The sequence below is a fragment of the Equus przewalskii genome, chromosome 7, assembly GCF_037783145.1.
Source record: "Equus przewalskii isolate Varuska chromosome 7, EquPr2, whole genome shotgun sequence".
NCBI classification, from domain to species: Eukaryota; Metazoa; Chordata; class Mammalia; order Perissodactyla; family Equidae; genus Equus; species Equus przewalskii.
In genome coordinates, this window is record NC_091837.1 from 13,533,158 (window position 1) to 13,546,856 (window position 13,699).

The 13,699-nt window shown below is 44.2% G+C and overlaps 1 protein-coding gene across 2 annotated transcripts in view; it reads left to right on the forward strand.

Moving 5' to 3' along the window:
- SART3 (spliceosome associated factor 3, U4/U6 recycling protein) overlaps nt 1-13,699 on the forward strand; it is a 36,122-nt gene that overhangs the window by 5,123 nt on the left and 17,300 nt on the right. Inside the window, exons 2-6 of one of the 2 annotated variants that reach the window (XM_008520954.2) lie at nt 5,485-5,611; nt 6,985-7,089; nt 10,127-10,311; nt 11,493-11,544; nt 12,833-12,957. In XM_008520954.2, the coding sequence (XP_008519176.2) occupies nt 5,485-5,611; nt 6,985-7,089; nt 10,127-10,311; nt 11,493-11,544; nt 12,833-12,957 (594 nt within the window). Of the gene's footprint in view, nt 1-5,484; nt 5,612-6,984; nt 7,090-10,126; nt 10,312-11,438; nt 11,545-12,832; nt 12,958-13,699 lie in introns of both variants that reach the window. The other variant, XM_008520953.2, reaches the window with a different exon arrangement.

Below are 13,699 nucleotides of genomic sequence, written 5' to 3' on the forward strand. Positions count from 1 at the left end.
CTTTAATGCCCAAAGTACATCTTTCCCCAGCTTCTCTTCTTCTCCTTTTTTTTTTTTTAAAAAGTTTGGCACCTGAGCTAACATCTGTTGCCAATCTTCTTCTTTTTTTTTTCTGCTTTTTCTCCCCAAATCCCCCCAGTACATAGTCGTATATTCCAGTTGTGGGTCCTTCTAGTTGTGGCATGTGGGACGCCACCTCAGCATGACCTGATGAGCGGTGCCATGTCCGTGCCCAGGATCCGAACTGGGGAAACCCTGGGCCGCCGAAGTGGATCGTGTGAACTTAACCACTTGGCCACAGGGCTGGCCCGCACTTCTCTTTTTTAACTTTTGTTACTTGTGTGACACACTTGCTGGTCCATCTTGAAACATCAGTGTGTCATGAGAGCCCACTTGAGGAGCAGAGCTTTACTCCAGCTCTTTCATGGTTCAAATGGGGACACTGAGGACCAGTGTGTCCTGACCTAGTCCAGTCCTTTTTCCACCCGTCATGTAATCATGGGATGGGTTCAGCTTGTCAAATTTTATAAATTATGAGCAGAACATTGCTAAAAGTCTTAAGATTTAAAAAAAGTTACAGGTCCTGCTCCTATCTGTTACTGATTCTTCTTTGTTAGCTTTTTGCATGTAATTTGATCCATACCAAGCAGTTCACATCTGGAAGTTAGAAGGTGTGGTGATCCAATGAGCACCGCTTCCCCCAGCGGGCGCTCTAAGATAACGTCCTTGGTCGTGTCGTGTGTACCTGTGACTTCTCTCCTGTCACCCTCCTCCCTTATCCTCTCCTAAAACCCAGGTGACTACTTCCTTTTCTTTTTGGTGCGGTAACTACTTTCTGGAATCTTATGTACTTCCTTTTCAAACATGTTTAGTCTTATCACCTCAGCGTGCATCCCTAAACAATATATTGTCCACTTTTGTTCGTTTTTGAGCTTTTTCAAAAGTGTATCCTGCTATTGTAGTCTGGGACTGGTTTTCAGTCAGCAGTGTGTTGCTAAGATTTATTTTTGTCACGTGCAGCTGCAGTTCATTCGTTTTGACTAGCCTGTACGGTCATGTGTTGCCTAGTGACGGGGGCGTGTTCTGAGAAATGCTGGGCGATTTCGTCATTGTGTGACCATCCTAGAGTGCACTTACACAAACCTAAATGGTCTAGCCTACTACACACCTAGGCTGTATGGTACTAATCTCATGGGACCACCGTCGTATCTGTGGGCTGTCGTTGGCCAAAACGTTATGTGGCACACGACTGTATTTAGCATATCAGTGTGTGAGTGTCCCACAGTTTATCAGTTCTTCTGGCATTTGGCTTGCTTACACTTTGTTTTTCCTATTACAGACAGGCTACAAGGAACATTGTTACTGGTGAACTATGCTGCTACTGAACGTGTATAAGCATTTTTCTAAGTCAAATTGGGGTCATGGTCATGGGTCATGAATTCACGTTAGTAGGTACAACCGGTGCCACCTGTGTCATATATTTTCCTTCCGTGTGGGTCTGTTTCCGGGCGTTCTCGTTGGTTCTCTTGGTCTCTCTATTCCTGTCTCAGTTCTGCAGTCTAACTCATTGCTGAGACGTGCTGTCTGGGGAGGCCAGTCCTGCGGTGCGTGTTGGAGTGCAGCAGCTCGCATCGACATGGTGGAGAGCACGTTGTCAGTGGGCACAGTGGTAGTTGTGTGAAGTACAGGTGGCCTGCCGTCTCTGGAGAGGGAACCATTTATTGCTGAAACGTTGTGGCTGATGTTGGAAAAGTAGATGCTGGTCTAGTCTCCGTGTATAGACGTACGGTATCCCCATATCTCAACTCGTATGAAAGCCTTTTTAAAAAATTAAGCCTTTCCTTTTGAGATAATGGTAGGTTTTGCTGAAGTTGTAAGAAATAATACAAATAGATCCTTTGTACCCTTTACCCAGTTTCCCCCAATAGTAACCTTTCGTAAAACTATGGTGTAATATCACGACCCCGATATTGACAGTGATACAGTCAAGACACAGATCGGTCTGTCACTACAAGGATCCCGCCTGTTGCCCTTTTACAGGCACAGTTCCTGACCTCTGGCCACCGCTGATGTGTCCTCCATTCTAATTTAGTCATTTCAAGAATGTTACGTAAGTGGAGTCACAGTTATGTAACCTTCTGAGATTAGCTCTTCACTCAGCGTAACTCCCTGGGGATTCCTCTGAGTTGTGTGTATGTGAGTTGGTTCCTTTTTGTGGCTGAGTAGTATTCCACGGGTGGCTGTACCGTGGTTAGTTTAACCGTTCATCTGGGTTGTTTCCAGTTTTGGCTGTGAGGAATAAAGCTGTTATGAACATTCCTGTACAGGTGTCTGTGTGAACATAGGTTTTATTTCTCCTGAAAAATGCCCAGGGGTGCACTTGGCGGGTGATATGGTAATGTTGTGTGTTGAATTTTGTAAGAAACTGCCAAGCTGTTTTCCAGAGTTGCTGTACCCGTTTTACACTCCCATCAGCAACATATGAGTGGTCTGGGTTTTTTACATCTTCTCCAGCATTGGTGGTGTCACTTTTTTTTATTTTGGCCGTTCTGTTAGGTGTGTAATGGTATCTCATTGTGGTTTTAATTTGTATTTCCCTGAGAGCTGATGCTGTGCCCTTATTTGCCATCTCTGTGTCCTATTTGGATATATGTGGTGGTTCATGTCTTTGCCCATGTTTTAATTGGATTGTTTGTTTTTTACTGTAGCGTTTGGAGTTACATCTTTTAGATATTAGTCCTTTGTCAGATGTGTGGTTTGTAAATATTTTTCCCAGTGTTTAATTTGTCTTTGCATCCTCTTAACAGAATCTTTTACAGAGCAAAAGGTTTTCATTTTGGTGAGGTCCTAACTTGCTGAGAATTTTTATTATGAGTGGTTGTTGGGTTTTCTCAGACGTGTTTTCTGTTACAGTTGATACTGTGCTTTTTGGTCTTTAGCCTGTTGATGTAGTGGATTACAGTGCTTGCTTTTCAAAGGTTGACTAGCCTTGCGTACCTGGAATAAATCCCACGTAGGCATGGGGCCTGCTCTTTTTGTACGTTGAATTTAGTTCTCTGAGTCCTCCACACTGTGCCAGCTGTATCCCACTTGTTTTGATTTGCTCTATTTTCATTCAGTTCTGTGTATTTTTAAATTTTCTTTGAGACTTCCTCTTTGACCCATAGATTAGTTAGAAGCGTATTGCTTAATTTCCAAGTGTTTAGAGATTTTCCTACTTTTACTGACTTCTGGTTTGATTCTATTGTGATGAGAAAACGTACTCTCTGTGACTTCATTTCTTTTAAGTTTGCTGAAGTTTGTTTTATGGCGTAGGATAAGGTCTCAGTGGATGCTCCATGGACACTTAAGAAAAAGATGTGTGTTCTGTTGTTGTTGGGCGGAGTGTCCTATGTGTGTCAGTTAGATCGTGTTGGCTGATGGTATTGAGTTCTTCGAGATCCTGGCTGAGTATCTGCCTAGTAGTCCTTTTAGTCGCTGAAATGGGGGATGTTGAACTTCCCAGTAGAGTTGTGGATCTGTGTCTTCCTTCTTGCAGCTCTGTCAGGTTTTGCTTCATCTATTTTGAGACTCTGTTGTTTGGTGTGTACACGTCTTCCTGATGGGATGATCATTTTATCGTTAGGTAATGTCCATTTTTATCTCTGATAATTTCCTTTGCTCTGAAGTCTACTTTATGTGATACTAATGTAGCCACTTATGCTGCTTTTTTTTGTTGTTGTTGCTGAGGAAGATTCGTCCTGAGCTAACATCTGTTGCCGATCTTCCTCTTTTTGCTGAGGAAGATCCATCCTGAGCTAACATCTGTGCCAGTCTTCCTGTATTTTGTATGTGGGTCGCTGCCACAGCATGGCTGCTGAGGAGTGGTGTAGGTCTGTGACCGTGAGCTGAACCCGGGCCGCCGAAGTGGAGTGCACCGGACTTAGCCACCAGGCCCCGGGGCCGGCCCGTGCTTCTTTTTGATCACTGTTTGCATGATGTGTCTCTGCCCATTCTTTTACTTTCAGCCCACCCGTGTCCTTGAATTTGAAGTGACTTTCTCGTACTCAGCACATAGTTGGGTCGTGTTTTTGTCCATTCTGCTGTTCCCTGCTTTCTAATGTGCACTTAGACCATACACATTTAGGGTAATTATTGGTATATTAGTGCTAAAGGCTGACATTTTATTGTTTTCTGTTTGTTTCCTCTGTTCCTTGTTTTTCTTTCTCTTTTTTCTTGCCTTCTTGTGGGTTACTTAAACTTTTCTTAGCATTCCATCTTGATTTGTTTATAGTGATTTTTAGGGGAATGCTTTGTGTAGTGTCTTAGTGGTTGCTTTGAGTATTACAGTCTGTTTGACTTAGATGGTCTCTGTGTTTTACCACTGAGTGAAGTGTGGAAATCTTCCTTCCATTTAGGTCCCTTTACCTTTCCTACTTTGAAATCCTGTTATTGTGGATATCAGGCTTAAATTTTTGTTTGTGATTACATACAATTTAGAAAACAGGAGAAGGATCATCTGTTGTGCGTAACCCATATTTTTGCTCTTTCTCTTATTCTTTCTTCCTTCCTGATGCTCCAGGATTCCTTTTATCATTTCCTTTCTGTTTGAAGAACTTCCTTTCGCTCTTTTTTAGGAGTAAGTCTGCTAGTGACAATTTTTTTTTAGTGTTCCTTTGTCTCAGACATGTGATAGCTTTTAAGCAATTAATTTATTATTTTAACTTTTGGTGTGAAAAGTTTCAAATATAAAAATAAACCTTTATGTACCTATCACTTAGTTTTGCCAGATACCAATGTGTTGCCATGCTTGTTTCTCCCAGTAGGGGTTTTTTTGTTTGTTGTTTAGTAAAGGACAAGCGCTTACCTCTGTACCTGGCTCGTGCTAAAGCAGGTTACTAAATTATCTTGAAATCCTCACAAGAAGCATGTGAGCTAGAACCTACGGGTATCCTCCCTTTTTTTCTTTTTTTTGCTGATGAAGATTAGCCCTGAGCTAAGATCTGTGCCAGTCTTCCTCCACTTTTTATATGTGGGTCACTGCCACAGCATGGCTGATGAGTGGTGTAGGTCCGCGCTCGGGATCCAAAGCTGCGAACCTGGGCTGCTGAAGTGGAGTGTGCTGGACTTAGCCATTAAGCCACAGAACTGGCCCCAGTATCCCCATTTTATAGATGAGGAATTGGAGGCTTAGAAAAGTTAATAACTTGCCTAAGGTCACACTTTGTGTTTGTTTTGTTAGAATGTTTTCTGTATTTTGGAGAGAACCCAAGTGTATTCTGGCCGGGGTTGTAACAAATTTGAGGGAGCTTCATGTTTATCATAAAAAGCCTCTTTTTTTCGTCTTCCTGTGGGTCAGTGTTGCGTTACTGTTTCAGTGGCTGTCCCAGATGGCACATTTATCTTCTTTGTGGCAGCCATGTGCGTTGTCACCAGTGGTGAAAATAGCTAAGTTACTTTGATGATGGCATTTTAAATGTCGACTTCTGTTCCTCTTCCTTTCAGCTGTCTATCAACGTCTATGACTACAACTGCCACGTGGACCTGATCCGGCTGCTCCGGCTGGAAGGGGAGCTTACCAAAGTGAGGATGGCCCGCCAGAAGATGAGCGAGATCTTCCCTCTGACTGAAGGTAGCGCTTGTGCAGTCAGCCTGCGTTATGAGCACAGAATTGAAGGGGGCGTGGTTTTCTCAATGCTGAAAGTGGGTCAGGCTCCTTCTAGAAAATTTGGAACGTATCGTGCAAAGAAGAGAATCCATCATCCAAAGTCAGCGATTTTCAGTTTATCGTTTTGTAGTTTTTTGCAAAATGTAGGTGTGATCGTATAATACTGATTCACATTTTGAATCCTGATTGTTTTATCCTAACATTATGATAAAAATTTTCTATGTTGCTAAACTTTTCCCTTAGTCCCTATTTCCTATTCCATTAATTAGGTATTTAATTAATTCTCTCAGAAGTAGATAATTGTAAATGTATTACAGTTAAACATATTCATTTTTGGTGAAGAAGATTGGCCCTGGGCTAACATCTTTGGCAATCTTCCTCTATTTTTTCTTTTGAGGAAGATTAGCCCTGAGCTAACATCTGTGCCCATCCTCCTCCATTTTATACGTGGGTCACCTGCCACAGCATGGCTTGGTAAGTGGTGTGTAGGTTTGTGCCTGAGATCTGGACTGGTGAACCCCAGGCCTCCAAAGCAGAGTGTGTGAACTCAACCACCACACCACTGGGCTGGCCCTACAATGAAACTTGTACAATGATTTTTAATGTAACTGTTTCATACCTTGTTTGTTCCATGATAGTTAGGCATTTAGGTCATTTCTACTTGTTTGCTAATTTGAATCATAATTACGCTGAGCATCTTTGTAGTTAGGCCTACCTGAATATTCACAGTTGATCTTCTGGAGAGCAGTTGGAAAACACTGGTCCTGCATCCAGCTCTGCCCCCCTCCCATAGAGTAGCTGCTGTGTATAGACGCTGAAGTCAGATGGCCCACGCTCGTTCCTGATTAAACGTCTTACCAGCTGTGGGACCTTAAACAAATTATGGAAACGTGCTAAGACTCCGTTTTCCTAGCATAAGATGGGGTCACAGTAGTTTCTGCCTCATAGTACACGGATGGATGAGGCCTTCTGTGTGCAGCACTTACCACGTGCCTGGCATGTCATCACTGCTTGGGTAGATGCAACTGTTGCTAGTTACTAGCACCTTCCTCACAGGACTTTGGCAAAGTTTGGGTGAGAAAATATATACGCCAGTACTTTGCAAACTATGACATGCCCAGTAGGCGTAGGGTACTGTGGTTTTCATGATTTGATCTGTAGGAAGCATAAATGTTCTGTCTGCACGGTGCAGGTTTAGGAACGGACTTCTGTGACCTGTGCGGGTTGTGTAGGGCGTGTGAAGCATTTGCATCCTGATGACGCGCAGCAAGGTCCCTGCTTCCAGCCCGCCCTTTGGTGAGGGAGGTGGTAATGCAGGATGTGCTCTTGTCTTGTAGAGCTCTGGCTGGAGTGGCTGCATGACGAGATCAGCATGGCCCTGGACGGCCTGGACAGAGAGCACGTGTACGACCTCTTTGAGAAAGCTGTGAAGGATTACATTTGTAAGTTCCCGGTGGGCTTCTGGGAGGCTGTCTGGCCGTGTCATCCAGCATCAGTCTCTGCTGTTGTGGATTGTATTGAGAGATGTTACTACCCAGAAAAGAGAGTATTAGTCTAGCAATTAGAAAGATTCGACTTCAGGTTTTTCTTTCTTTCTTTCTTTTTTTCTTTCTTTCTTTCTTTCTTTTTTGCTGAGGAAGATTAGCCCTGAGCTAACATATGTTGCCAATCTTCCTCTTTTTTTTTTTTTTGGCTTGAGGAAGATTTGCCCTGAGCTAATATCTGTGCCATTCTGCCTCAACTTTATATGTGGGTCACTGCCACAGCATGGCTGACAAGTGGCCTAGGTCCACGTGAACCCGGGCCACTGAAGCAGAGTGCACTGAACTGAACCACTCTGCCAGGGGGCTGGCCCCATTGACTTCAGTTATTCTTATCGTCATGTCTGGTCTTCACTTGAGGATGTTTGGTTTTAAAATACAAGGAAAAAATTATTTGTAGTAAGGGAATAAATATACTCACATCCAGCGTTTATCTGTCAGGGAGCTCTTAGATTATTTCCAGATGACGAAAGGTTACCTTCTACATGTTGAATGTGTTTTTAGAAGTTTCGGACAGGATGCTGCTTTTTCTAAATATTAAAAAATGTAAAATGTTTTCATTTTGAAATAATTACAGATGTACAGGGAATTGCAAAAATAGTACAGAGAAGTTCTGTGTGCTTACTCCTTGCAGTTTCCCCAGATATCTTATAGCCGTCTTGCAAAATCAAAGCTGGGAACTTGACCTTGGTGCAGTGTGTGTATAGTTCTATGACATTTTGTCCCGTGAGTAGATTCGGGTAACCACCCCTGCAGTCGAGTTAGAGAGCGCCTGTCATCACAGAACTCTCCTGGGGTAGGCCTTGTACAGTGCGGCCAGGTGGGGGCGCCTTACCTCCTTTAAGTCCTTTTCCCTCCCCTGTTGATGGCTTAACTCTCTGAACATCTCTGCGTACATCGAGGGCCATGTGGGACAACGCTATGGACTAAATGTTTCTAGTGCCCCCTTTGCGTAAGCACCCTTCTTCCCTGTCTGACTTTCCTCTCCCCACTGTGGGCATCTCCCATTGTGGACAGCGCCAACTTAGAAGATAAACTGCCCCAGGGGAGAGAAGTCTTCCGCCACCTTTTCCAGCCAATAAGAATTTCTCATTTGTTTACTTTTTATAATCTGAATAATGAAAACAATAGGTGTTATGTGAATATAAAATTACACTAAATGTATTTTTGAAAGCTGTACTTGGGTCTCTGCTCTGGTGCCGCCACGTGGCCTCGGAGAATCTCTGACAGAGTTCCAAATGCATGATGTTCCCATGTCTCCTGATGATCCTGTTCCCCTTTCATGGTGCCCCAAAGTCACCAGTGACAGCACCAATCCTCTTTCTCCAAGGGTCTTTCGTCCTTCCGTAGACTGATGGTTTTCGGTCCCCTCTGGTTTTGCGGTTGTCTCTGCCGTCAGGCCTGCGCTGTCACTTGGTGCTGATGTCAGCGTGCCTTCCCTTCCCCCAGCTACCTCAGGGCTGCTGTGGGTAGGAAGTCAGATCACCATGCTTCTTAGATGAGGGCTCATCAGTAGTTTTGAATGCGGCCCGAGGGCTTGCTCTGTTATTTTCTAGAGCTTTAGTGTGTGGAACTTGTGTCATTTGTTTTAAATGTTCGAAAACTCCTTTTGCCTGCTTCTTACTTTTTAACTACGTTTTGCACGTTTGAGGATGTCAGGCGTAGACCTCCTTTATTTCTCATCACGTACTCAGTGATGATTCTGGGCTGTCTGGGAGGTTGCCAGTGTGCCATTAATAGCTATGGCTCTGGCCCTTTGGCTCTAAAGATTGTGAGAATCAGGTTCCTCGGTCCTTGGGAGAGCCTCGTGCCTGTTTTGGACCTGGGATCTAGTGACGCGTTCCTTTGTTTACTCCTCATAGTCACTGTGGACTCTGCACCCTTGGGTTTGCCGAGTTTAAGATGCTCTTCATAATATTTGCCCGTCTCTAGATTATTTAAATATTGGGAGGAGCCATGATGTAATCTATTGAGAACTACCTTCTCTTTAGAGGAGCTGTTTCATAGACTATCTGTAAACGTGACTTACCCTCACGAAGGGCGTCAGCTCCAGGAGCTAGCTCATTTCCATTTTTATTTTGCAGCCCATATGGCAGCTCTGTATTGGTGAGTGAAAACAGAGAAGCTAACAGACTGTGGCTAAGTTCTTTGAAATAAACCTATTTCAGTGAAAAAGCAAGCCTTAGGAAAAGATACAATAATTCGGAAATTGGTTTATCTTTTTAGTATTTTTATTTTACAAGGTTAGTGAATAGGCCTCTGATATTACTTCAGGTTTCTGAAAAGTGACTCGATAGGCAAACCGTGTAGAGCTAGAATTGATGCATTCATGAAGAGTTCGTTCATTAGTCTAGTCTTAAAGCCACGTGAGTGAGTGTATAAAAAGTTTAAAAAGAAAGTGAAAGAAACGAGGCAATCAGGTCTTTTTGGTTGTTAAAACGTCATTAAAAATAGGGATTTAAAATATAGATTTCCAGTAACAGAATTGGTGCTTTTAATTTTGTTTTTTTCCACTTTGACCAGAAGGCTTAACAATTAGTCAAGATTCAAAAGTTGAGAAATTCTAGGCTTTGAAATCTCTTTGAAGATTGATTGAGATTTGCAACTCTTTTCATTGCAGTCTGTTGCTGGCTTCTTTCAGTTTCAGTAAATAAGCATTGCAGTCCCAGTCATATTACATATTACCACCTGGCATCTCCCGTGGATGCAGTTAAATCTCAACGACGATACCCAGCGGGGACGTTGTTTATAACATGCTTTCTTCTCCGGCTGCAGAATTAGCGTAGTCAAATCGGGGTGCTGGTTGATGATGCTCTGACCTTTTTGCATGAATGAGTGCTCTTTTGGTGGGCACATTTCTTTTGTTCTGCATCAAAACAAAAATTTTGACATTGGAGTATTTCATCTCGTGAACTAATAGAACACTTGTCATTTTCAGGTCCTAACATCTGGCTAGAGTATGGCCAGTACTCAGTCGGTGGGATTGGTCAGAAAGGCGGCCTTGAGAAAGTCCGCTCTGTGTTTGAGAGGGCTCTCTCCTCCGTCGGGTTACACATGACCAAAGGACTCGCCATCTGGGAGGCCTACCGGGAGTTTGAAAGTGCGATTGTGGAAGCCGCCCGGGTGAGTGCCCTGGCTCCGGGACCGGTGCCTGCCTTTGACTGGTCGGGGCTCTTCCGTAAGTGGTCTTGGGAAGGACACAGTTAGCAAAATGGTCTTCGCCACTCCCTTATTGGGTGGGCAGTAAAAGAAATAAAATCAGCAGTCTTTGTGGAATAGCAGGAATGCTTGCTTTGACTAAAAAGCAGATGACTCTACGATTTTTTCCTGATGTTTAAAAATATTACTGTCTTAGTTATTGTTTCCAGATGAATGCACAAGAACAACTATGTCATGCCGAAAAAAAATATATGTATATCTCTATAACATATATATAAACATATATATGTATATCTCATGTCCATTGGTGGCTGTGAGAGGATGAGCCCGTCATAATTGCATATTTTAGACTATGATTTATAGAATTTTCCAATGCCCTCCCTAGTGTCCCCTCTCCACTACGTTTGTGTGTGTGCACAGTTATTGCGGGCACGTAGTGGAGCCCTCTCGTCGTTAGACCCTTGTCCTTAGACTAGCCCAGCCCCTTCTGGATGGTGTCCCTGTTAGAAGTCTGCAGTGGTGCCTTCCCTTCACCTGCTGGAGGTGTCAGGGCTAGCTCCTTCAGCTGGCATTTGTGGCTCTCTAGAATCAGACGTAACTCTGCGTGGACTCTGCTCCCACGCTCCCCTCAACGTTCTCTCACTGTCTGGCCACGGTACTTTTATGGACACTGTTCCTTCAACTGAGAGATTTCTTTCTCTCGTTAGCTCTAGAGAGCCTACAGACTCATCCCAAATGCCAGCTTCTCCAGGAGTCTTTCCTGATTTCTTCTCTTCATAACAACAAAACTCAGCCCTAGAAACCGGCTTAAAGCAAGCCACAGTGCTTTGATACTGGTGACACTTTGCTTTTCTGATACGTACATTCTGCCTCATCATAGTCGTTTGGATACGTTTCTGATGATCCTTCTTGTTTTCTCCCCATCGTACATGCTTAGTAGCAGAGATAATACTTATTTTTGCAGTATTTGGCACAATACCTCATGTATAAGAGCTCATATAGATGTTTTTAGTTTGAACTAAAAGTGTATTGAAATTTTTTGAAGGAGGAAGAACCAAAGTTTGTCATTTACTACGAATTTGCTTCTTTAGCCCATAGCTGGCTTCCTTTCCCCTTTTGACCGGGAACAAACCTTTGATTCACAGCTTGAGAAAGTCCACAGTCTCTTCCGGCGACAGTTGGCGATCCCGCTCTATGGTAAGAGAAACTGACATGTCAATAGCCAGCCCTTCGTGGTTTCTGAAACGCTTTGGGGTATGTCATGCAGTTAGGCCTTCCCCAGCATCCCGTGGGGCAAGTGTAGCTGGTGTTCTTACTCTCATTGGACAGTGTCACTGTGGACGAGGCCCTTGGTCACAACTTGCCTTGAATTGTATTAGTAATGCTCAGGAGGGTTATGAGGGCCAGAGCAGGACTGGAAGCTGCATGTCCGGACACCCAGTTGCAATCTCTCTCCTCCTGTTAGACGTTGTTGGAGAGGCAGAGACAGGGTCTCTGAAGGGACAGGGAAACCGACCCCCTGTGTTTTCTGGGGAAACTTTGTTGCATTGAGGTTCCATTGTAAGCATTCGCTCTTCAGGACTAACCTCTTCCCTGCTAGAGTGGGGATTTCCGTGGGTTTATCTCATCTCCTATGAGGCGATGTGGCTCAGAAGCACCATCGACTGGAAGTATTCGTATCTGAATTTCTTGGGGTTTGGTAAGGCTTCCCCTTTTTGGGTGGATATACTCTGGCGAGCCAAGCCTTCGAGGCTCTGGAGCTGGGAGCCGAGCAGCACAGGGGGTTTCCTGAGTGTGGGGAGTTTGGGGCTGCATCTTGTTTCCTCCCTAGGCATGGTTGGGCATCGTGGCCCTCAGGACCTCCGGGCACCTTGAGCCCAGGCAGCGCTGCTCTTTTTACTTCATGGCGTATTTGGATCTGATTTAACAAATCATAAAAGTGACTCTCCTTGAGTCAAATCCTTGAGTGACATGCAGAAAAGGCTAGAACTGAGCTGGCTTGTAGATTTCCTCTCCCCTACCAGGCTGAGGCAGCGTAGCGTAGCGAGGAGAGCATGGTCGCGAGCCGGCCTGCCTGGGCTCAGCCGCACTGTGCTGTTGACTGCAGACAAGTGAGGGAGTTCCTGCTTCAGTTTCCTCAACTGCGAAACCGGGGCCTGATAGAACCGCCTCGCAGAGTGTGGGGCCTGAGAGCGTTCACGGGGGCGGAGGGCTGGGACATAGGAAGCCCCAGGCGAGTGTTGCGGAAGGATTGCTGCTGGCTTCCCTGACTGACTGGTTCGTTGGAGGGCTGTCTGGGACCGTACTTTGAGGCGGTCTCAGGCCCAGCCTGGGCTCGGCAGGAGAGCGCAGGATTCCGTCACTAAGAGCTCCTGTGGCACAGGTGAGGGAGGGGCTGATGCGTCTGAGTCGCATGGTTTAATCTCTGTCTGGGTTGATAAAACCCAATGGCACGACCCACGGGGCTGAATCCATCTTTCAATAGATATGGAGGCAACATTTGCAGAGTATGAAGAATGGTCAGAAGACCCAATACCAGAGTCGGTAATCCAGAGCTATAACAAAGCGCTCCAGCAGCTGGAGAAATACAAACCCTATGAAGAGGCGCTGGTAAGTGCTGGCTCCTTTTACAGGCAGCTTCTCTCTGCAGACTTTTCCCTGATCAATAGTTGCAAGTAAAACAGTATCTTTAAAATTCGTTTTATTGTGAAATGTATAGAGTGTATAAATGTATACATACAGTTTATGTACTAATAATAAAGTGAACATCCGTGTACCCACCACCCAGGTTAAGAAATAGAGCATTGCCAGTTCCTTACAAGTCTCCTATGTGCCCCTGTCCGATTGCCTCCTCTTCCCTCTCCCGAGAGGTAATCACTTTCCTGACTTTTGTGATAACCATTCCCTTGCTTTTCTTTATAGTTTTACAACCTGTGAACGTATCCTTAATTAATATATTGTTTAATTTCGCTTAGTTTTGAATTTGTATATAATGCAATCATGCTATTTTCTTTCATTCAATATGTTTTTGGGTTTTACTCATGTTGATAAGTATAGTTACAGTCCATTTGTTTTCACTGCTATAAAGTTGTCTGTATACTGTGGTATATTTATCTGTGTTCTTAGTTTGTTTCTAGTTTTTTGCCCCCCGGAATAGCTTGCTCTGGCCATTCTTGTATGTATCTCTTAGTTCACAGGAAAAAGAGTTTCTCCAAGTACATACCTAGGAATGGAATTGCTGGATCATAGGGTAATGATGAATTGTTTTCCAGGTTATCAGTTTACTCTCCTACCAGCAGTATCTGAGAGTTCTCATTGCTCTTGCCCACCTTGGATATTACTGAATTTCCAA